At 32.3% G+C, this 26,654-nt stretch overlaps 1 protein-coding gene across 1 annotated transcript in view; it reads left to right on the plus strand.

Annotated features, from left to right (window-relative positions):
- LOC145239752 (ganglioside-induced differentiation-associated protein 2-like) overlaps positions 1–26,654 on the plus strand; it is a 92,603-nt gene that overhangs the window by 43,514 nt on the left and 22,435 nt on the right. The window contains exons 2-6 of the mRNA XM_080103159.1: positions 4,367–4,509; positions 6,438–6,591; positions 12,091–12,179; positions 14,955–15,034; positions 25,465–25,627. Coding sequence (XP_079959285.1) covers positions 4,367–4,509; positions 6,438–6,591; positions 12,091–12,179; positions 14,955–15,034; positions 25,465–25,627 — 629 coding nt within the window. The remainder of the gene's footprint in view (positions 1–4,366; positions 4,510–6,437; positions 6,592–12,090; positions 12,180–14,954; positions 15,035–25,464; positions 25,628–26,654) is intronic.

The raw sequence follows: 26,654 nt of genomic DNA on the forward strand, positions 1-26,654 counted from the left end.
AAATATTTTTTGGCAAAAACTTGATTTATATGCCTTAAAACAAACTTATTTATTAACTATTTAATATATAACTATTTAAATATGCGATTCCGATCATCAAACAGTTAATAAAGCTGTGAATATCTACAACTTAGATAGGTTATAGTCAAGATTGTCCTTTTTTACTTCCTGTTTCTGCTGTCCATTTGGCTGAGTAATTAGAACTCGTCACGCAGACAAATAAGCTATTTTTAACCGAGGAAAAAGGGTGACTTTCATGTTAGGAGAGGATGATAATCGTTAATGGAAAGGGACCATATCTTGCTTGTCACATTCATCCTGATCAGTCAAAAAGAGCAGAAAATCTTGATTAGAAACACTTAAACATAATTGTTTTATTTATACCTATTATACTAAATCCGTGTGAATAAATTGTGTATTTCCCTAACATTGTTGCAATTTGTTTTAAACTTGTGCTCACATGGTTACTAAAGACCCCTAAAAATCCTTTGTGGAAGCTCATGAAAGGCAGTCAGCCATGAGATTTGTTAATAAACAATTTTGTATCGCATGGTGATAATGCCGACAACAATTATTGCACTTTTGACTTTCAGTGTAGATGTTTTTAATGTATCGTTTAGATTACTCCACAGTCCCGGTACCTTTCATGAACATTTTTTTTTTTTTTAATGCTGTAAAATTGAATGCAATTTATTTAAATCGTTACTTTTTTTTTTTTTTTTTTTTTCATTAAAAAATTTTTTCCACTATATGCAATGGCCATTTTTATCCTCATGTGATTCAACTTAACAGGATTCATAACATTTTTTTTCTATCACGTGAGATCGTCATGTGAGTTCTAAAAGAATAATTCTGAAAAGATTTCAAGCTTCTCTTTTGTTTGTGCTTGAATGTATTTATAGCTGTACATTATTCAAATCGACCATTAAATATTTATGCGGCTAATGTTCATCTGCTTTATTGTAGAAAGAAAATTCCTGAACAGTATGGACATAATTAGCCATATTTTAAGAACACCGATTCAATTCAAACACTTGGTGTTTGAGTTTACAAAAGTGTGTTACTAAAACTATGGCTGCAGAGTTGGAAGCTCATGAAATTCTTTAATCAGACCTATTCAATGTTCTTTTTTTAACTCTCAATAGTTTATATATATCTCTATATACTGTTAAAACTTTGAAGTTTGCTTTCTTGCTTGTCCTCCTGCATACCAGATGAAATCAGCGTTTTGTAACATTATCACTAGATGACATCACCCATTAAAACTGATGGGAATAACCGTGCATAATGGATGACATCACAAAATGTTATCCATCACACTAGAGAGAAGGGAGGGGAGACGTTTTATGTCGTGATCCAAAGGGTTACCGGTTTTATTCTGGTAATATGCAAGGTACAGTTCAAATAACAACCTTGTAACTTTTTTTTTAACAATGAATTGTAATAAACAGTTTTTAATAAACATTTTTCTTTAGTTCTAATATATATTAATTTCTCGATTATAATGCATTTTTATTTAATAAAATGTTAAAAAAATTTAAGACATTATCTCAAATCATAAATTTAGGGATTAGAAAAAAAAAAACATAAATATACTGAACTTTGTGTATTATGTATTTTTGTTTTGAGTCCTAACATTTTTCATTTACTTTTTTGATATGAATTTTGTTTTGCTTAAAGATCCTTAACTTCATTTTATGCATTGCTCTCATATTTTGAAAAACGATATGAATATATTGGTGTTACCAGATCAGGCGGGCTGAAGATACCTACTTCCTAAAATTCCTTAAAATGCATCAAACATTGATGACTGGATTTGGCATTAAATAACCTGGAAAGCATTTATATATGCCATAAAACAACCAAATCAATATGAATAATCAGACAGGTTCTCTGTTAATTTTTTTTTTTTTTTTGTTCCTATAACAATGATTGTTTTTAAAATAAATTCAAAAAAATTATCTTTTTTCATGTTCACTATTAAGTATCAATCTGCTTCACTCATTTTTCTTTTTTTAGACTTAATCTTTGCTTAAAGATCCTTTAACTTGGTTCTGATCATATCTTGAAAGACAGTTTATCCATGGTTTTGTCTGTACATTTTATACTGAAGACCATAGCACTATTTGGCTGTGCATGAGTAGATAATCTCTGCTTTCATTTGATATCATATGCAGTTTTAAGTGAGAACTAGTCTGTTTTTACTTAAAATTGTCTATCAAAATCCTATTCAGTGCTGTAATGTTTCATCAGGGTCCAATGGTAGCAGAAACCACATGTTTTAAGTTAAATGTAATTTGAACATTTTTTTTTTTTATCTCGTTTAGTTGGCTTCAGAGTTCTGTTAGTTTTGTCTGTTATACATTTGGTCTTCAGACCATTTAATTTCAAACCAATTCTGGCAAGTCAAAGATCTGATCAAGAGAGCCGTTGATGGGGGGGGGGCAAATGACTGAATAGGTAACTAAAAAATAACAAGTAAAAAAACATTAAAGAATATATGAACAGCAATAAAATATTTAGCTTTGCAGAAATTTCATATTTAATATATATCATAATTATACATAGTTTCAATATCAAACGTTAACATTGAAAACAAAATTCTTATTGACAAATACTATCATAATCATATTGTATCAATCCAAAGATTCTAGTGTTGACATTGGTTTGCCTGATATTTTTCTAGTCAAAATTCTTTCTAGAAAGATATCAAGTACTTACAGGAGGGACTACGTGGAGGTTTCCAACATCCTAAGTGAAATTGATTTTGTGGAACAAACTAGATTTTAACTTGGAAAACCCAGGTCATCAATCTGTGTCATTAACCACTTGACCACCGTCATCACAAATACAAATATTATTGTAACCACTTTTTAATCCCTTCAGATTATTCAGACGGTAGCTCATCAGATAGACAACTGAAGTCTTGTTGGTAGGCAACATGCAGCAGTAATTCATTTTCTCTCCTTTTTTTTTTTTTTTTTTTTTTTTTTTTTGTTTCTTTCTAATAACCACTATTTCTATTTAAAAAAAAAAAATTTTTTAACATTAAAAAAAAAGGGGGAGGGGGGCACAAATTCACTTGGGTTTGAAAAAAATCTGAGATTTTATGTTGTTGATTATAGCGGAATTGGCAATAACTGAAATGGGAGGAAATAAAGAGCTTACCTCGGATACGTCTGTTGTGTTGTGGGCCAAGCGGAAGAGTTTCAAGATGGCATCCACGGGTTTTTATTAGCATTGACCCCATCCAATTCTTGCAGAATCACGTGTGCTCTCGCGCGATTATGCAAATATATAATTCCCGGCCACTATAAAGGCAGGAGGCTGGGAAGTAGTTGGCGAGTGTTTTGCAGATTGTGTGTAGGTGGTTCTGGCGGTGGAATTGTTCTTTGTGACGAACCACAAATCTGTGAAAAGCGAGTTTTCTTCTACCTTTTTTTTTCTGTCTCCTTCTTTCTCTACGGTCATTACAACCAAGAAATCTCTCTTCTAGAGGTGGCGGTGTAGGGCGAAACTGACTATTGCCTATCTTTGTTCCTGACTTTTGCCTACTACATTTTGCTACATTGATGGTGAACATGCAATACCTCCCAACCCCTACAAAACTTGACTGCTGATTCGGTGAAAAGAGAAAGATCTAAACTGCTCATTCTCCACATTAAACTGCTGAGACATGTAGCTTTCCCATGACTTTTAATAGAAAATTCTACCTAATAACCATACATGGGAATTTTTTCATTCTAACTTAATTTTTATACACCTGCATTTTTTTTTTGTTTTACATGGTAGTTACCACTTATCAAGGTCTAAGCCACTTGATAAGAGTTAATCAGTGTATGATGGTCACTGAGACAACAGAGTAATGATTAGTGGTGGAAATTGGGTATAATTTGACTTGAGGGGCGACTCAACAAGAATTTGTTTGCATTGAACTTGAAGACAACCATATTGTAGTTAGCTGAAAAGCAGACCTGCAGAACAGTTCCACAAGCAAGCAGTTCTAAGAAAAAAAGCTTTGTTCACAAAATTTGTGTTTAGATTTAGGCACAGATAAAGAATAGGGGAAATTGTTGATGGTGGCTGTAGCTATACAAGTGTTTTTTGTGAAAGTTTGGGAAGGTGGGGAGGGACCATAGATTGGAGCTCAGATGAGTACTTACCATGAAAATCTAATAACACTATGCAGATCATACACCAGTGTCAATATTTCACTTTTTCAAACATGAATGTATTCAATTAACAAATTTTGTGAATGCATTCAATTAACAAATTTTGCAGCATATAAAAAGAACTTGTTTTGTTTTGTGCAATTGATATTCTATTATTGCTATTTTTTTTCAACTTGCTCTTTCCATTATTTCAGGAAAGGTGACATTTTTGCACTTCAAGTGCATGCAATGGTGCATCCAACGAATGAAACAATCAATTCTAAATATGCAATGACAGCCAGGTTATTACAAGAAGCGGGACCGGAAATGCTTTCAGAAATCAACAGCACCGTTAGAGGTGAGTCAAAATTTACCATCTCAAAAGCATCAAACACTTCCTACTTTTTGCCTGTTTTTTTAAAAAAATATTTTAGAAAACCTTATAATAAACTTGCATAAAATCCACTGCTTAAGATTTTACTGTTTAAAGACCAAACAAATGCAGAATTTCTTTCAATAAATAAACATATCTATTCATTAAAATTAAATTCAATATTTCGATTTGTAACAAACTTTGTCAGGAAAATCCAGAGTTTTTTTATTTTTTTATTTTTTACATATCATGGTGATGGTGATGCTTGGCACATCTTCAGATGTTGGTGAAACACAATAAATATATATATGTAAATTCTATGTATGTGTTTCTCTATCCATTCCACTTTTTATTAGAAACTACTGAACCCTTAAATTTTGTATGAACCTTTTGTTATAAGCTGCAGCAAACTAAATATTATGGTATCATTTCAATTCACATTTAAGGGTTAATAGGGATTAGCATTAAAAGCAAAAATTAGCACAATTTTAACCATATTCAACCATCAATTTGCGATAAAGCACTCATTCTAAGTCACTAGACTATAACTTTTTGTCCAGTTTTTAAACTGACTAAAAAGTTTAGTAATAATAAGTACTTAAAAAGAACTAATAACAACACTCCACTGCAACTTCACAGTAAATCTGATCATCAGAATTGTTTTTTATCTTACTATTCTACATATCTGTATACAATGCAAGCTCAAAATCAAATTAAAAAAAAAAAGGCTGATAAAGACGAGGTAAGGAGCTTTTTGGTGTTCTCAATGATGAAAGATCAAAAGAAGTGTTTGTTGAAAATACTAGGTCTCTTCAGTGGAATCAAGTGAATGAGGAAATAAAAAAAAATCTGATAGATGATATGAGCGTGAGTTGGGGAGATTATTGATGTTCTTTTAGTTGAATCAACCTCTTCAGCTGAATATAGGCATCATACTTCAATTCTATAACTGAATTTTTCTTAAGGCAATTATTTGAGTGAATAAACTCGGTGTGCAAACAAGCAAGAGTATCAGTTTTAGTAACATATAGATGCTTTGTTGATTGCATTTTATATTCTACTAACAAAAAAATCTTCTAGTATATTGTTAGCATATATAACAAATGAATGAACATATACTACACTGCTCCCCTTTCTTAATAATAGGAGTTAATGCCTGGGTTACAAGTTTCTGTTTGTGTATACCTACATCCAACACTTGTTTGATCCTTGTTTAGTTGGTCCTGGACATGGGATTTCATGTAGCTCAGTAGATCAGCTCCAAACAGACAGCCTGTGTTGCTTAAACTGCACATGGTAGAGTTGAAATACATGGATATATATATACATATTGGGACAATTCATGAAGAATCAGAAAAATTTGAACTTTGGGGAGAACCAGTATTGGAATTGGAAAAATTTGTGCCTATTTTCTGATACCAAAAACGATTCTTTTATTGTTTTGTTTATTTTTGTCCAAAACTTAAATTTTCCATTGTGGCACTGATGATAAAATAAGTATTTATTGATTTTAAGCCTCCGGCAGAACTAATATCCATAGAACTCCACCATCCTAACTTTATCTTTGTTTGTACATATTATATGGGTTTTTACAGTAACCCAAATTAAAAAAAAAACAAAATAGCTAAATATTTAGAGGTTATAAAAGAATCAGAATTGTTAACTGTATCGGAATCAAGGAAAAATATTGCACTCATTCATTACTAATACACATACAAATAATAGTTGTAGTTGTACTAGTAAGAGTTGTTTGTTTTCTTTGATAAAAAGTAATACACCTTTTATACATTTCTACTTTTTGAATACAGCACTGTAATTTCTTTAAAATGTTTTCCATTATGGCTATTGAATTTGATCCAAATGACCTCAAATTTTTTTTTTTTTTTTAATTTTTTTTTTTGTGTTTTGTTTAGGTTTTAAAACTGGAGATGCTCGGCTTACAAAAGGACATCAGTTGTTGGCTCGGCATGTTGTCCATACGGTGGGGCCCAGATTCAATGCCAAATACAGTACAGCAGCTGAAGGGGCTCTTTTTAGTTGCTATCGAAATGTATTACAATTAGCCAAGTGAGTCTTTCACTTGTTTTTTCTCCTACTGTTGACTTTATTACCATGACTTTTCCTGCAGACGATCACATGGTCGTCTTCAAATTTAATGTCAACAAATACTTACCATAAACTTTCTTCATAATTAATCAAATTTTGCTTATTTCATTCATCATTTTTAGTCCTCTCATAATTTTTGATCCTTCAAGTGACAATTATTTCATCTCATTCTTTATCTGCGAGTGGCTTTTTAGTCTTAATAAATGGTGACTCATTAAAAAAAAAAAAAAAATCCGTTCAGTGCATATTCTGCATCCTTGCAGTAAACAATGAATCTGTGCATTCCAGAGGTATACCTTACCAGATTGTTATATAGGGGTTTCATTGAGAGAGTCTTATTATAAGTGATGCTTTTTCTTGTGAGAGAGGCTTAGAAAGAGTCTTATTACAGTGAGGGATGTTGTAAGACTCTAAGAGAGAGATTTTTGTTGTAAGAGACTAGATAGATATTGTTCATGTTATAAGAGATTCTTATATATTAAAAGTTCATTCCTTAATTGTGTAGAATGGAAGAAGAAGAAAGAGAAGCTCTTTGAGTGATGACATTGTGTTCAGACAGTTCAGACATTGTGTAGACATGATGATGTTGAGACGTGTATGTAAAGACATATAACACACATATATAATACAATTGGACTTTACCTTTTTGTAAGAATCATAAGACACAAGACGAGCTTTACAAAACACATAATGGTTTATTTCGTCACACGGCCGTGTTTCCAGCACCAAGAATTCAAAGTTTCACATTTTTTTCTTGAAGTGACGTCTCGCTCCTAGACGACTGCCTCCCATCTGAGTTTTCTCACTAAAGTTTTTCTCTATTCCTAGAACTTTCTATTTTTCGTGACGTCATACACATGTTAAAACATGTGCCTTCTTTCATGTGTTTTGGACATACGTGTCCAAAACTTTTCCTATTTCTCAGTAACCTATTTATCCAATATGTTAAAAACATTATCTTATAAGCTGCATTCTTTCAATTTAAAATTTCATAACAAACTTGATAGTTAACATTCTTTCCTTGAAATATTTATCTATATTCTAAACAAATGTTTGTTTTACATTTTTAAATTCTCACACGTAATCTATTTCTAAACTAAATTACGAGGTTCGAATTTGTCTATTGCTATTTCATTTTCCTTTTAAACTAAATTCTCCATTTTTATACTTACATGAAAAGGGGACAGCCCTTATGTAACAAGATAACCGTCGATTAGTTTTTCCTGAAATTTTGCTACAAATTATATTTTATTAAATAGATGTGCACAGTAAAAAAATGTTCTTTTTGTGAAAACTCTCGTTGTGTCCCCAGGGGCTCAAAAGAGGTAAAAAATGCTCCAAAATGCCTCAAAATTACACATTTTGCCCCATAACTTTTGATCCATCCATTAAATTTTTCTGAAACTTGCCCAAAATGTGGAGGCCATTGTTCTTAATATAAATTCAGTATGGGTGACCCTGGCAAAATTCAGGCTCGCATCCCTCTGGGACTTTTAGGGCTAAAAAAAAATGCCTTTTTGAAGCTTTTTTTCATATTGCTCAAAAACTTGATTTGTATGTCTATATAGTGGTTTTCCATGGTGCTGAATTCAAATATACATATCTTAAGGCGTGAAAATGCTCCGTTTGTTCATTTTCACTGGGATTTAGCATTCCCAAGAGCTCAAAAGGGGTCACAAATACCCCCAAATTGCAAAAGATGACACTTTTTACCCCGTAACTTTTGACCCATCCATTAGATTTTTCTGAAGCGTTGACAAAAATGTGAAGACAATGTTGACCCTTCACACTTCTCACATCCTCCTTTTCTTCACTTTTTTTGTGGCGTCATCTTACATGCAGCACCAGAGGGAGACCACACATGCGCAGCTTGTTTTTATGAAAGACGATACATTTTACACAACTCGTCTGTTATAGGTTGGTTTTCTTTAAAACAACAACAAAAAAAAGTCACTGTTTAAAATAGTCAATCTCTAATGATTGACAATTTTTTAGACAATAATATATTCCCTCCCCATCCTTATACCATTTTCTCTTTGTGATGGTTTTTTCGAAGAAAAATAAGGATAAAAGAAGTGTAACTTTGAGTTTTAAGCCATTTTAGTTTTAGAAATGTTGTTCTGAACAAAATGGCATATCGATCCAGAGAAGCTTTGAATTGTAAAAGCTGGCAGACGAATAGTTTCCCTTTAGTTAGCCAATCCGTATAAGTCTTGAATTGTAAAAGTTTGTAGACAGAGTAAAATTCCTTTTTGTGTGGACACAAAAAATTATGTGCGGGAATTCTAAAAAATCCCATGTTTTATGGAGTTATTCTGGTTTCTGATTGGTCGATAGCAGAGCAATAGTGATAGCAGATCATTTGATTCGTCAGTTTCTATCATCCCTGTCTATAAATAGAACCAATCTTTTGTAATCATATCCTCTTCATTATACCCCAAAAATTACTACAGGGACAGTTTTTTTTACTTTCCAATCTCCTTTTCTTTTAATTAAATTTTTTTCTTTTTCAATTTTTTTTCTGTGGACAATACCCAATAAACTTTTAATTTGAGTTTTTTGCTGTTTAACAATACAATTTCTTTTTACATAAACTACCAAAATATTATCAAACAAAGCAAGATAATTTTCCCTTTGAAACTCGATCTGATACAAATATGGAGCATTTTGCCACAAGATTACTTCTCTGGGTGCTACAACATGGTCATCTCTAAATCTAATATCAAACATAAACTGTCCTCATGAGTTATCAAATTTTATTCATTATTGTTAATCTTCATAATTATCACCACTCAACCGACAATTTACCCATGCCTCCATGTTCTAGTAGCTTTTAGTCTTGATAAATGGTTATTCATACAACTATAATAAAATAATTGTTTAGAGTAAACACATATTGCAACTAATATATTTCAATTTTCTTTCTAATAATAATAAACTTGCTAATCCTTTATCAATCTTAATATTTCGCTGTGATGCATATAGAAAATATCACTCAAAAAGTTCTGGGAATGATATTACCATTAATAATAATAAAAAAAAAAAAAAAAAAAAAAGTCCATATGATTTTTATAAAGTACTAACCTTCAAATATGTCAGAATTTGAGTCCAATTTGATTATTAGTGTACATATTATATAAGCAAAACTACTGTTGTAGTTTTCAAAACAATGGAAATTTCATGTGTTGGTAAAATATTGCTTTCTGATGGAAAAAAAAAAAATACTGTTCAAGCAAAGTAATGGCTTTATAGGTGTTATTTGTACTTTACTCCATCAGATATTATGGTTAAGAGGTAATATGTTGACTTTAGACACAATCGTACAGATACAAATGATGTTGAATGCTCAAGTTACCCAAATTCGACAGTTGTCTTGGGAAAGCTGAAAGTCTGCAAATTTATTTTGGCTAATTATAAATTAAAGGTTGAAAATATCAGAGGGTATTGTATTGGTCAATAAGAAAACTGTGTTCAAAGTGGGTGCTGCATTAATTAAAAACAATGCATTTATAATTCAAAGCATTTTTTTAATTCCAGTTTTTTTTTCTTTTTTTGTATATGACAAAGGATGAGACATGAATCCACTACATTACTCACAAGGCTAATTGGCGGACAGTCAAATAGACAGCAGCAAATGACCAAACACAAACATCAACAAAGATTTTTGTTTCCATATTTCAGACTGTGCAAAGTATTTTGTTCATTGATTATTTTGGAAAGGGAGAACCATCAATAGTGAATATATATATGGCATTATTGATGTTTGAGATATGAAATCGCCAAAAAATAATGAAGAAAAAAGTACCTTTTCACTAAGACAATGCACCATGACACAAGTCAATCGCAACAATACAAAACTACATTAATTACATATTGGATTGCTTTCACACATACTATATTCTCAAGATCTGCTCCCTAGCTGTTTATAAAACTGAAAAGAATGCGTCAGGGAAGGAGATTTCATTCCAATGAACAAGTGATATTGAAAACTGAGGTGTATTTTAAGGCAAAAGATGAATGGTTTTATATGGAAATTGTTATAGAAGTATTGGAATTGGTGTCTCACCCTTGATGCAAATTGTTGATGAATAGAGTTGAATTTTGCTGAAAAGTTATCTTATTGGTTAGACTTTGGACTTATTGAGTGAGGTGTTAGATTAATTCAGAAATAAATTGAAAAACTTGTAGTTGTCTCCCTTTATTTATATATGAAAAAAAAAAAAAATGGAACACCATTCTGGACAATTGCCAAAATATGAACCTCCTGATTTCCTTCCTGATATGGATAAAAAAAAAAATAGCAGTTTATGTTCAAATTTCAGAAGATGAAATAAGCTTTGGTTTGAAATTCGTGAAAAATTATAAAATGCATTTTATTATGGCCAGAGATTACAACAGCCAAAATGTAAATATAATAACTATCAAGATAAGAATAAGTTTGAAAGATGTAAAAAAATATGCTTTTTTTTTGTTTTTTAGTTTAAATGACTAATTGTATTTTTATTTTGAGTTTCATCCACCATCTTTAATATGGGCCACAAATGGATTCTGCTTCCTATTTGAGGACAACTAAACAACAGAAAAAAGATCAAGGATTTTTGGATATTTATTTCCTCCAGAGTAGATATCTGACCATGGATTATGATTGATTGTTGATCCTGGACACCTTTGTATTGACATCCCACATATCATTGGATGGGTTGCTTAGCAAGCTCTACCATCTTAATGTCCTTGCGCATGAAATCAGTCACATATGTTCTTGCAAAAATCTTGAGACTTTATTTGATCCTGCCATACTTATTGCATAACTAAGAGAAACTTCCATAAGCAAAGTTTCTTTCATAGTCTGTGCTTCCTGGCAGATTATATCATTTCATAGTCTGTGCTTCCTGGCAGATTATATCATTGCTATTTTTAAATCCAATGTAAACAAATTCTTGAGCCGTTTTAAATAATAAATTACTAACCAGTTACAACTATTGTTGCAAATCTCAATGTTTCACCATACACCTGACCAACTCATTAACTCCTATCCTTGAATGACCTTTGGGCCTTGGTAAGTGATCTTTTTGTAAAAAAAAAAAATCTTCCTTGGAGGGTTTTTATTTTCTTTCTGTTCTGTAGAATCTTACTACAGGATTGCTTGTTTCCCTACAGATTAGAACATGGCCGTTTCCAAGTCCTATGTGAACAAATGTCTGTCAAGCCATCTTCTGAAGTAATCTAACTTTCATCATTTCGGCCATTGTTCTTAAACCTTTCATAGTGTTGCTCAACTATCCAATTAGCTGACAATCTCATTAACCCTTATCCTTAAGTGGCTTTTGTTCTTGTTAAGTGGGGAATGATTAATATGACAAAAATTAATGTTTTTATAGACTGAAGGGACTTTAAAAAAAATAAAAATAAATCTGTTAAACTTCACTTTAACTTTATAAAAGTTTTTCTCCACTTTTTCAGTGAAAATAGTATTAAAACAATAGCATTTTGTCCGATCCATTCGTCTCAAAGAGGTTATCCAATTGAACAAGGAGCACACATTGCTATCCGTAAGTTATTTTTTATGTCTTATTTTCTTTTGTGTCTTTGAAACATGTGGTCGCACAAGTTTTGCACATTTTCTCATGCAATCCTTTGCATTGTTGTATTCTGCTAGATCTTCCAAGCTACACTAATTGGGAAGTAGAGAGTAGACAAGGCAGTGCTGCACTGTATGATCCTCCTCTTCAGATTCACAGATGGTTGTCAGTTTTGTAGTTCCAACTGGCGATAACATTTGGATCACTTTATTCCCATTTTTAGATGGTTGAGTGTCCTTCACTGGACCCAGGTGGGAGAGCTTTAGATGGGTGAATTTTCATGTCAGTAGGAAGGTCCATTTTCTAGCCCTTTGGTCTACAACTGCAGTCTCCTGAGATGTTGTTAGGAATTCCACATAACTGAGGAAGCTTTTCCTTGATATCATTGGGTTGTTGGTTCATGTCCATGAAGTCAATGGTGTTCATCACTGGTGGCCTTTGTGATCTCTACTCGGTTAGCAACTTCCAGTCTTACTCCTTGGGGAGCAATGTTAGCAAGGAGATGCAGGTGCAAATTGACAAACTTCAGGTTATTAGTGATAAAGATGTAGTTCAATACTGGGTCCAATTTATTTAAGTTGATATTATTTTCTGTTTGATTATATTTCTAACTGCTAATCTGTGTCTAAATTGATAAATATACACAAAATAGAATAATCAGTTCAGTATATTCAGGAGTTATTTTCCTTCAACCATATTCAAATTATTGTAATTATACTAGGAAACAAGAGAATGAGGCATTCAAATAAAGTACAAAAAAAAAAAAAAGGACCTGCATATGTGAGAATCCAAAACAAGGTCTGCTCCCTTTCTGGTAGTAGACTGAACTAGTTGAATGTATTTACACTCGACTCCACATTTTTACATGGTTTTCACACTGCTGACTCCATGTTGTCAGATCTTACCTCTGATTGCAGTTTAGACAGGACTCCAAACAGCTACCTATTTCAGCATGGTCTTCTACTGGTTACAAGATACATTATCCGAATTATTCTCTGATAATACAAAGTTGTATTCATTTTACATAGCCCATGCGTTCTCTATAATTTGTTTGCCCTGGCAAACCATGTTTATTTTGTGTTTTAAAACTTATGAACTTTTTTAGTAATAATTATGTCTAAGTTCCATGAGCAAAGTTTCTTTACTAAAACTGCCCATCTGTGAAACACAATACTGCGAATCTGCTTTCCAGCTGACAACAACATGATTGCTTTGAAGTTCAATATAAACAAGTTCTTGTTGAGCTACCCTCTTAATTAAATTTTACCCAATCATCACCATTGTTGCCAATCATTACGGTGAATTAATGTCCAACTGGCACTCATTTAAACCTTATCCACGAGTTGCCTTTGGGTCTTGCTAATAGTTATACCTAACTAAATAAAGTTTCACCCATTTTTATCCATCTTGCTTTTTATGTTTCTTTGACAAATCATCTCTGAGAAATAAATGTACATATATGCAAATGTAATTTTTTATTAGTTTCCTTATTGAACCCCCCCCCTCCCTTTTTATTCTGATTTCATTTTACCCACAATAACACATGGTGGCATTCCTAGTTGAAAGGGCTCCAACACATGCATTGCTTTAAAAAAAAAAACCAAAAAAAAAAAACCGGTAAAACAGGTCAAATATTCTATTTATAGGCCCAATGAGTTGTGGAAAATATTTTTATCTATTTTAACTGGAAGCATTTTCCATTTGTCAGAACTCGGTTTCAATGATACCCATGTATGAGTTCATATATCTTCCCTCTGGCTATGAATATACTAGGATATACTCAGCTATCAACACCTGCATGTTCCAACTAGTCTAGGAGAAAGAAAACTCTGAAATAACATCCGTCTTTCTCTGCTTATCCCAATATTTTTTCCCGTCATACTGGAATTTCCCATGTCATTGAACTCAAACGATACCAGTTCAAGAGAGGTGTTGTTCAAGATTTTGTAATCCTTGCTTAACTGTAGACTTTCCATGCAAGCAAACTTGGATTGAAAATTAATTATTAGTAATAGTAGTAGTACAATCAGTTGTTACAATATCGGTATAAGTCTCCTTCTGTCGAATTTTCTCAAATTAAGTTAAAAAAAGAAAAAATGGCCAAAATAGATATTATTGGCATTACATTTGTCTATACAATTCCGTTTATGTTAGTATTAAAAATAAAACTAAAGATGTAAATTGTTTTTATATAAAAATTATTTGCCAATTTAAAATGATAGGAAATATTTCTGTGAATAAAATAGACCCCCTTTTTATTAGTTTGTTTTTCACAGTATACAAATAAACATGCAATGACTAATGTACAAGTAAATATGATGGTCGTAAATGTGACCAGAAGAAAAATATATGTAAAGATGGAGTGATTCTGGATGTTTCGTCTAACTGCAACCAGAAGGGAGTTTTAAACTGCTACAATTATTAAAGGCATCTAACAGGAACAGCATCAGAATTATGAAGACGATGCTAAGATGGGAAGCCAAACGAAGCATATCTGCTGGTCTGGAAAATCAGTCAGAAAAGACGAATAATAAAATCAGTTCTAAATTTGCATGTGGGTGGAATTTAGATATGTTTTTGGTTTCCAGAAGTAGAATGCATTCCCTCGTTGGCTAGAAATGAGTAAAAAATGATAACTTATTTGTCACTATAGCAAGAATGTTCTACTTATCACAAATTGCTTTTTTTAAAGTTTGATTATTTAATACTTGATTTACATTTTTTACTTTTTGTTTTTTAAATCAGGAACGGTACGGCGATTTCTAGAAAAATTTGGTCCTAATTTTGAAACGATTATCTTTGCATGTAAAGAAAATGAAATGATGGTAAGTGCTTTCATTTGATTTGATATTATTATTGTTAATAGAGGAGGGAGATAAAAATAAATCCTTCAACTCATCCCAAAACACCATGAGCCTTGCCCTTTGAGCTAGGATCAAGGTGTAGTATGTGTTTTTATATCTTTGTTAAAGGAAATCCTTCTTGACTGAAAATTTGTAATTTTTGCCCATCCAAGGTGCCACATTTTCAGGTGCTGAATATCCCCCTCATAAAAAAGCGACTCTTTTGACTAACTTTGCCTTCATAAAGGCAAATAAATAGGGACCAGTCTTTTTTTTTTTTTTTTTTTCTAATGCAAAATGCATAACAATAATGAGCATTCCGAGCCAATTTTTGAAAAGTTTAGTAGATTTTGTTGTATCCTTTCTCCATTCCAATCATATTTGATACAAATAAACTTCAGTCTATATTGATTTGTCTATCAAGTTTCAGCTGTGAATAATCAAGTCTTTATTTTATAGCTATTCAATATGTTGCAATATTTTGGACTTGTAATGGGGTATGATCCCACACAGTCGGACGATTCTATTTATAAACGATGCTGCTAAGAACTGACGAATCAAATTAATTCACGTTCTGCTACCAACCAATCAGAAACCAGAATTGCTTCATAATAGGTATTCCAAACTGGCCTAGTTTAGGTGCGAAAACTAGTAAATAAAGTAAAATTTCCCTTAACTTCAACTTGCGATATCTCGTTTGTTTTTTGGGTTATTTTGATATGGTTTTGATTTAAATAAAATTTAATCTTTTGTCTTTATAGATATATAATTCTTTTTCTTGTGTCTTTAATAGATTTTTTTTCAGGATTTTTCAAGTTATGCCTCTAATTTTGGTAAATGTCGCTTTATTTTTTACACAAAAAAAATGTTGATGTTTTTCAAATTTGTTGCGCTTCATATTGTGAGTCTCTAGGTATATAAAAATGGTATCATTTTAAAGAAAAAAGGTCACTTAATAACATGGTGAGGTTATTAAAAGGTTATAAGTGGTTTTTCTAAAAAAAAATCCAACTTGAAAACTTCAGTGAAAGAAACATGAAAGAAATTTTATAGTAAGAATTCCAAAAAAGGCATCTTTTGTAGAGGAATATCTCCTCTTTAATAATCTGTTGGTGTCATGTTTATGGCCCCATAAATCAAGGAGCGCACACTAATAAAAGTTAGGGTACCTACAGAGATTTTCAACTTAATACCAGAGAGACCAATTATCAACTGTCAGCTAGCCAGTAGCCACACAGCAGCACAACGTACTGACTGACTGAACGAAAAAAACATAAACAAACAACTCGTTTCACTATGGTCTTATCAAAGTTCTTAGGTGAGTTTGTTTTTTCTTTATTATTTAAAAGTTATAGAAAGATATTTTTTTAATTAATATTTTTAGAACGTCATTAAAAAAAATGAAAATTTACAATTTAAAAAAATAATGCCAGTTTATTTTCTATAGCTTTTTTCAAACTTTCATATGTTCTTTCATCGCTTTCTCCTTCGGTTACGGTTGGATAAACTTCAGCATTGTTAAATTATTTTAATTAAATTAATTAATAAAACCGTGTACAAAACATTTTTAGTTGTGTGGGACTGATGGAAACTTATTTTTTTCGGTTGGATAAACTTTAGCATTGTTAAATTATTTTAATTAAATTCCATAAACAAAACGTTCGGCTAGTGACTTATGACGATAAAGTATATGCTTTTGTTATTGTTCAGAAACATAAGTTTTTTTAATTATGAAAAAAAAAGAGAATTAAAAAAAAATTATTTAAAATAAATTACTTAAAATAAGCATTATTTATTTATTATTTTTTGTTTCTTTGTTTTGGATTCGTAAAACATGTCAACATTTACGCTTTGTAGAAAAAAACTGACTAAATATAAAAACTCAGTTCCAAGGCTATATATTAGCAAATATATTAAATTATTTTGTCCTAAAATTTGAAAATGATTACATAAAAACTTTTTATGTCAGCATTAACAGAAATTGTGACAGAACGCATATTAATTTTTTTTTGTCGTCACCCGTACATACACTCATAAACAATAAAAGTGGTTGCAGGAGTCCAGGACTCCAGGACAGAATGGCTGGCATTCTGCAGCAAAGAAGGGTACCAATCTCAAATCACAAGTTATCGGGCAAATAGGTTTAATTCTCTATTTGAAAATGCCCTGGCAATATATCACCATAAAGAGCACATAAAATTATTTTTATCTGTGTTTGCAACATCTTGCAATATGAAATTACAGAGTGTTTTGGCTGACATTTCTGATGAGAGACTACATTCCCTACTTGCTGCAGTTGGTTTGCTGAACATTAATTTGACCAAACCTTTCTGGAAACTTGTTAACAGCACTGTTCAGTATGTTGACTTCCATCACTATATCAAGAAAATGGCTCTAAGTTTAGAATGCCGGATCAACAATCCCCAGTTGTTATTAAAATCTGACTGTAAAGGTGTATTTAATGGGGAATTCTTTGAGGAAGGCAATGTGTCTCTCTATTAGTCTCACGGCCCCTGAACTTGTTTTAGAATGTTTGCGCAAGATACTCAGTTCCTCATTGTCACTAAGCACCAGTTGCATGACTTTTTAGAAGGAGGTGTTTTTGGAAAAGATGTAGATCAGGAGACGAGAGATGCCTTGAAGAGCTGCCCTTTAACAAATCTGTCAGGTGAGCATGCCTTTGGAGATTTAGATTTTAGCATGCAAACAAAACGACATGCATCACTACATAATCGATCATCTTCAAATATGCTTAAGCGCAATCGGACAACAGCTTGGTTGGAAGTAATACCATCAACAAAGAGGCAATCCATTCTGAGCATCTCCAGAAAACATGCAAAACATTTGCGACAATAACATGCACAACAAGAAGCCCTTGTGAAACTTCGTGTCCAAGAAAAAATTGCACAAAATGAAAGATTAAAGAAGGAAAAAGAACGTCAAGCTGCTGCTGAGAAAGAGAGAATTATTAACTCTGTTATTAAGCATGGTGGTCCAGTGAAGTCTGATAAACAGATAAAAAAAAAATTTCAGAAAGTGGTTTGGAAGCACTCAAAGACCAATTGAGATACCTCAAGGTTGTTAAAGTTCAACTGGAAGCTGCTCTCTCTGACTACTTGAAAAGAAATTAATTGATTCATCTCCACCTCCACCAAAACAACAAAAAATGTCTTCCCTAAGTGAATCTGCTGAACATTCAGATAACTCCTGCAGTTGTGATGAAGATCCATCTCAGGATATCTTCAGTTATGAACATCAAGGACAATGGGTAGCTGTCTTCTATGACACCAACTTTTACATTGGCCAAGTCATTGATATTATATCTGCATCCAGCACTGTAGTAAAATTTTTAATGCAAACAAAAAGTAGAAAAGATTATTTTCGATGGCCTTTATCAGAGGACATTGCACAAGTAGAGTCAGCATTTGTCTACAGATGGGATTTTGAGGTAATGCCAGTTTCAAGTGATGGTAGGATTTGGAGGGTTCCTGAGATATCTACCATAGCAGAAGCCTATGAAAGAATTCTGAGAGAAGATCGATAAGAAAGGAATTGTAGTAAGACCTAAAATATCTTTCTTACTTGTTTTTTAAGTTGAAAGTTTTTCAATGTTTAAAAAAAATGATTTGTGCCTTTTTTTTGTATAAAAAATTTCTAAATATTATTGTCGTCGGTGCTTTTTTGGCGAGTTTAAATTTCCCAAAGTAAAAGTATTTCTGTGGCAAAAAGTTTTGTTATTAGAAACAAGGCAACCATTTTTTTGAATTCCTCACCCCAAAATTAGTAAAGTTGCAAAGTTTCAAGCTTCTAACTTCAATGGTTACATTTTTACAGCAATTTCAGTAACGTATACTTTTGACTCATTTTTTTTTTTTACCTTTTTTGCCCTTTTTACAAAATTGCTTGTTTGACTGCTTTTACATGGTCCACAATTGAGTGGTTTTATCAATTTATAATTAAAAGAAAGAATTATCTTGATCTCTAATGTGTTTTGAATCATACTAAGAAGATTCAATACATTAGCTATTAAAATGAAATTGATATGAACAGTTAAAGTTGCCTTTCCGTGTAGTATTTTCACTGTTTTCGCGTTGATAGAGGGATTTTGCCTAGTGTTTAAGTTGGTTTCATCTAATATTTATTGGCTAAATTTATATTAATTTTCATCTACTACAAGATGACATTACATTTATAAGGATTTTTCACTTGTTAGTAGCTTACATTTTTAGTTATAGACTATGAAATTTGGCTTCTCGGCCACGATAGCAAATTTCAACTTTCCGACAAACTTTGAATGATCATAACTTGATGGCTAATTGACCTACCAAAATAAATTTGGTATTTTTGTAAATGGTTTACAAAAATCTACATGCCCACATTACTTTTTTTTAGATATGATAAAAATAAAATTTTGGTTTGGGATACCTATTCATAAATATTAAACCTTTTCTGGAGCAATTTCACATGTTCTTTTCCGTCTCGACATGGTAAGAATATTTTGCTCTGTCGAACTGTCTACTACAAACAAGTCACCTCCCAGGACTTGTGTGTAATAGCGAACTATCTGAAACTGTTCTGAAACTAAAAATGGTTTACACTTCTAGAGGTTATGCGCCCAGCGTGCGTCTTTATTTCGATGGATCCGAATCAAAATTCGAATTGTGGCAAGTTAAATTTCTAGGATATCTACGAATCCAAAAGCTACACAAAGTACTTCAAACACAACCTGAAAACAGAAACGACCCCGATTTCATTGAAAAGAACGCAACTGTCTTTGCGGAATTAATACAGTGTTTAGATGACCGAAGTCTATCACTGGTAATGAGAGAAGCCCTGGACGACAGCTGCAAAGCATTAAACATTGAGAGAGGATTATTTATCGAAAGGAAAACCCAAAATTATTTCTTTATACACTGAACTGACCTCTCTAAAACGAATGGAAGCCGAAACTATTACTGATTATATTATAAGAGCCGAGACAACTGCAAATTCTTTAAAATTGTCTGGTGAAGTTATAAGTGACACTGTTAATTTCCATGGTCCTTAAGGGATTACTGAGTGATTTCAAGCCATTTACCACTGTGATAACCCAGAAAGAAAAACCCATGACTTTTAACCAATTCAAGGTAGCACTCAGAAGTTACGAAGAAACGGAAAAAATGATCACAGAAAAAAACGAATCCACAAATATCATGAAATTTAAAAATATACACATAAAAACACAAATCGAATTATACCCAAGCCAGGAATAAAAAACGCAACTTTGGCAAAAACAATTTTTTTCCTAAGAAAAGTACAAAAATTATTTGCTATAATTGTAAACGACCTAATCACAAGAGTTTCCAATGTAGATACAGGACTCAAAATGGTGACTCCATTAAAAATGTGGAGAGCTCTATTAGCAAGCACACATTTTTATTTTCGTGTACGTTTGATGCTTCAACAAACAATAATAATTTTCTTGTCGATTGTGCGGCCACGGCACATGTGATTATAAAGGAATCTGATTTTATCAATTTTGACCCCAATTTTAAGCCACAAAATCATTTTGTAGAACTAGCTGACAGGAGTCGAGTAAATGATATCGTTTTGAAAAGAGGTGATGCTAAAATCTCGCTAAAGAACAATAAAGGTGAACTATGTTTCTGTATTCTAGAAAACGCTCTTCTAATCCCAAAATTTAAACAAAATATATTTTCTGTACAAGCTGCCACAAAACAAGGTGCAAATATAAACGTTAGCCCCAATAAATCAAAACTGGTATACCCGAATGGAACTGTATTCAACATTAAAGAAAATGGAAGACTATATTATTTAAATAGCGTAGTCCCATCAAAAACCGCCTGCCATGATCTACAGACATGGCATAAAATTCTTGGACATTGCAATATTCCTGATATCAAAAAGTTGCCGACTGTAGTTGATGGAATGCAAATACAAAAATCAAAAAACTTCAACTGCGATGTTTGTACGCAAGGGAAAATGACAAACTATCAAAGCAAGATACCAGACAAGAAGGCCAAAAAAATCCTATCAATGGTGCATTGTGACTTGAATGGTCCCCTGGAACCTATGGCCAGAGAACATTATAGATATGTGTTGAATTTCGTAGTTGACCATTCAGGTTTAATAATAGTTTACTTTTAAAGAACAAATCTGATACCCTGCTAGCAACTAAAAAATATCTAGCTGACATGGCTCCCTACAGTGAAATCAAGTGTATTCGCTCTGACAACGGTACGGAATTCACCAATAAAGACTTTGAACTTTTACTAATTAACCATCATATCAGGCATGAAACATCAGCTCCTAGATCGCCACACCAAAACGGGACTGCTGAACGTGCGTGGCGGACACTTTTTGAAATGGCAAGATGCCTACTCATTGAATCAAAACTCCCTAAAAACCTCTGGACGTATGCACTTATGGCGGCAGCCTATATACGCAACAGGTGCTTTAACAAAACACTATCTAAAACTCCATATGAATCTTTTTGCGGTAAAAAACCAAATTTAAGCAGAATGCATATATTTGGTTCAACTTGCTTTGCATATATAGAGAAAAAGAGTAAATTGAATATTAAAGCCGACAGAGGTATATTTCTTGGATACGATAAAAATAGTCCAGTCAATTTAATATTTTTTCCCCCAAAAAATAAAATAAAAAGAATCCGGTGTGTAAAATTCAGACACGTTTAATTTTATAGACGAAAACCCGTCATATGAAGATGAAATTATATTACCTCAAATAATTAAAACAAACGAAAACAATAAAAATGGAGACGGAGTGTCCATGATGATGATAAAGTCGAAAGATATCCCAAAAGAAATAAGACGACCCGATTTTTTTGTGGTTGACAATATAAAAGATTATCAAATCGACTATAGCTATTCAATGGAAAATGCGCCAAAAAGCTTTAACGAAGCAATTAATTCAGAACATTGTGATGAATGGAAAATTGCCATGAAAAAAGAAATAGATGCCTTAAGCGAAAATGATACCTATACGGTAGTGCCTCTCCCAAGAGATAAACATGTTATTTCTACCAGATGGGTCTTTACAAAAAAAAGAGTAAAGCATCAGGCGTAGAACAGTACAAAGCAAGATTTGTTGCTAAGGGGTGCTCTCAGATTTACGGTATAGAATATTTTTCTACGTTTTCACCGACCACAAACCTAACGACAATCAGAATTTTACTGTAAATCGCATCACAATATGACCTAAACATCCATCAAATGGACATAAAAATGCTTATTTGAATGCCCCAATAGACTGAAATTTATATTACCCCTCCAGAGGGATTTATAATGAAAAATAAAAATAGTGTGTGGCGGCTTAACAAGTCATTATATGGTCTAAAGCAGAGTGCTCAGCGTTGGAATACAGTATTTCATGATTATATTATTAAACAACAATTAAGACAATGCGCTGTAGACCCCTGTTTATTTACCCAACACAAAGACGATAAACTACTGATTTTGGTTTTGTGGGTCGATGATATTTTAATCGCATCAAATTGTGACATAATGTTAACTGATGTTAAGAACAAATTAAGTAAAAGATTCAAAATGACCGATTTTGGCAAAATATCCTGGTTTTTGGGGATAGAATTTACTCAAAGCAAAGGACTTGTTACAATGAATCAATCGCGATACATTGACAAAATACTATTAAAATTTGGAATGGGAGAGTGCAAGAAACGCTCTACACCGGTCGAAAATGATATTAATAAAAATATACACACAGAATCTGAAATAATAAATGATAAGCAATACCGTGAAATTATAGGTAGTCTTATATACTTAATGACTGCGATCAGACCCGACATATGCTATACAGTAACAAAATGTCACAAAAATTATCACGACCGACAATGAAGGATTTAAACAGAGCTAAACAAGTCCTGCGTTATTTAAAAGGAACTAAAGAACAGAAGTTAGTATTTAGAAAATCAAGAAATCCCCTAAAATTAGGTTTTTCGGATTCAGACTGGGCAAACGACGAAGATAGCAAAAGTGTATCTGGATATTGTTTCAAACTCTCAGAAAATGGGCCTATTATTTCATGGAAATCTAAAAAAGCAACAGATTGTATCTCTCTACGTGTGAAGCAGAATTTATCGCGATCACACACACGACCCAGGAAGCACTCTACCTTAAAAATATCCTAAAGACTATTTTAGAGCCAGAATTAATTAAAAGCCCCGTAGTAATTAATTGTGATAATCAAGCCAGTATAGTCTTAGCACAGAACACTATAATCAACCAAAGATCTAAGCATATAGATATAAAATACCATTTCATAAAAAACAAGATAAAAAAGGAATCCATTATTTTGAATTACATATCATCAGAACAAAATATCGCTGATGTATTTATGAAACCCGCAACAAGGATAAAGTTACGTTTTTTCTCAAAACTTGTTGGGGAATTCAACTGAATTTTTTTTTTTTTTTTCACTGCCCTGTATGTATATAGATTCCTATATATCAAAAAAAAAAAAAAAAAAAAAAAAAAAATAGTTCTGGACAAGACGTTAAACTGTATCCATTTTATTTGTATTAACACTTTAACCTACTAATGTGTAACTAATACTTTTGCTTAAAAAAAAAAAAATTAAAAAAAAAAAAAACTCTTTGTAATTTTCCTTTTTGACATTTGAACACAATTAAAAATGGCGTCTTTTTAAATGCTAAAATTCTAAGATCCAAATGATTTCTAATTTTTGTTATGTCTAAGTGAATATAAAAATATATATTTTTGAGCAGAACAAACACAAAGGACTTCCCCATTATAAAAAAATAGGGAGGATGTTGCAATATTTTGGAGTATAATGGGGTATGATCCCACACAGTCGGACGATTCTATTTATAAACGATGCTGCTAAGAACTGACGAATCAAATTAATTCACGTTCTGCTACCAACCAACCAATCAGAAACCAGAATTGCTTCATAAATATTAAACCTTTTCTGGAGCAATTTCACGTGCCCTTTTCCGTCTCGACACTGTAAGAATATTTTGCTCTGTCGAACTGTCTACTACAAACAAGTCACCTCCCAGGACTTGTGTGTAACAGCGAACCATCTGAAACTCAAAATGGCTTACACTTCTAGACAATAGTATGTGAGAGGGGAGACATTTTAGGGATCATTTCATCAGTAAGAAGTGTGATCCTGAATGAGCTTCAAACTCGCCAGACTGTAAAACGCCCTAGATATTTTTTATCTGTGGGGTTCTCAAAAATAATGTCTATCAAAAATAATCCTCAGATTATTCCAGAACTGAAGGGTAATTACAGCCGAAATCAGGGTAGTGCCAAAAAAAGGAGTATGTCAGTTATTGACAATTTTGTACGTTATATCCCGGTGTGTATTACAGAAAAAAAATGAATTTTATTAATGCTTAGTAGGCCGCTTGGTGTTGCCCAGTGGTAAAATATGCTTAAATATGTTTTAATTTATGCAGATTTTGTATTTATACATAATTTCAAAAGTTAAAAAAAAAAAAAATGACTTTACTGCCATCAGCTAGAATCGAAACCAAAACATATAGCTCTCCAGTGTTATTCGTTACCATCTGAGCTAAGTCCAAATGCATGTCAAAACATTAAAAATAATGTTAAACGTATAAATGTATTTTTGCGCATACATAGAAAATATACGTTAAGTAGACTTACGCCTGCTGAGTAGTTTGGTAGAGACCGTTCCTCACACACAGACAAGGTCACTTATATGTATACACACACACCAGCAGGAAAGCCTGACACTGCTTGAAATTGAATGAGGATCAAAAAATGTTCCACACAATATTTTTGTCATTGAAATCTGTGAAATTGCCCATTTTTCAATCAATACATTGTAGTCTTTATTGCACTGTAAAGAACCTACTGTTGATTTTATAAAAAAAATTTATATAATAGCTTGAATTAAAAAGTTCAAGAGTTGAGTATCATGATTCAATTGTGCTCTAAACAGAACCATTCATTTCAAACATGCCTCTGTTTATCAAAGAACATACTGTTGATTTTATATGCTGGGTGCTTCTGGTTCTCAAATGCACTTGTGATGTTAGACTTTATAAGAGTGTTAACTTTGTTCAAAATTGGACTGTTCCTTTAGTTAGATTTTTTTTGATTATCAATTCTTGACACTTACCAGAAGCATTTTATTACAAGACCTATCTAAGAACACTTGCAGACTAAGTACATTTATGTGAAATTAAAAAAAAAATTGGTCCAGCTGTTTTAGAGTCCATAAGGAATGAACCTACACACAAAATGTGCCTTTTTTATGTATAAGTAGAGATGCCATGTGGCATTTTTCTTTTTCTAAAGTGTGAGGCTGAGGTCATCCTGTACTTTTAAAAAATAACAATCCTTTTACAAAAACACTTTTTCCTTCGTCTTTTATAGGAAACCTACCAACGTCTAATGCCACTCTATTTTCCTCGGAATTGGAAAGAAGAGGAGGAAGCTAAGGAATATCTTCCGAGTGACATTGGTAATGAAGATGGAGAACCAGTCATTGCTGAACGTAAAATTCGAATCGTTGACAAACCAACTTTTGCTGCCTTCAGTAAGTAGAAATCTTTTCACAATTTCATGTTTGTTCTATTTTTCTTCTCAGAATATTCAGGTTTAATCCTTCTTAAACTGTTTTCCAGTTATCTCCCTTGAATTATACTGAGTAATAAGAGAATGCCCTCCCTTATCCAGAAGTTTAGAAAAGACACATGCAAAATTCAGAACTAAACTTTTCCTATTTCCTGGATAGCTTTCATACCAGTCTGATATTGTCTAACACTGTCCGACTAGCCCTTGATCTTAGCATGGTTTATGCAACTCTTCCAAACACACCTTTCATGGTTGCAGTCATTTTAGACTCCCAGACAGCTTGCCATCTTTGCATGGCTTTTTTTTTATTTGTTGCAGCTATATGCTCCTAAGTACTTTCAGCAAAGTAAGTCGTATTTACTCTCTATTTTTCCTGGCAATATGTCTTTTTCAATTGTATCGATCTTCCTCAAGTCGTTAATATTTTCGGGTTATGGACTTCTAAAATCCATAAAAAAATATAAACAAGTTATGTTTTTATAAGAGATTTTTTTTTCTTTGTAATTAAAATTCAAAATATTTTTAAAAGAAATTTGTCATACTGATTTATTAAATTTAATGACACTTATGTGTGTGTGTATATGTATGTATATGTGTGTGTATATATATATATATATATATATATATATATAATGCTTAGTCAGTCATTTTGAAATAATATTCCTGATACTGGTAAGGTCATGTAGAGACTTCTTGATAAGCTGTTGCAGAAGTATAGAGGTCTTGAATTGCAGGAAGGTTGGCTGATCAAGAAAAATTTGGAAGCAAACAATTGAACAAGACCATACAGAGTGAAGTGTGGAGATAGCTGACCTGATTAACCAATAGAAAATAGTGAGTGAAACATCTGACCTCCAGGCACAAGAAAAATGATTTAAATTGAATGGTGAAAGAGGGGGAAATTGTTAGTTTTTATTATAAACATACTGACTCAAAATTTCCATTTTAGTAACAATTCTTCATTGTTGAAAAATGTTTTTTTTATTTCT

This window comes from Euprymna scolopes, chromosome 19, assembly GCF_053919585.1.
Source record: "Euprymna scolopes isolate OS-2025 chromosome 19, ASM5391958v1, whole genome shotgun sequence".
NCBI lineage: Eukaryota > Metazoa > Mollusca > Cephalopoda > Sepiida > Sepiolidae > Euprymna > Euprymna scolopes.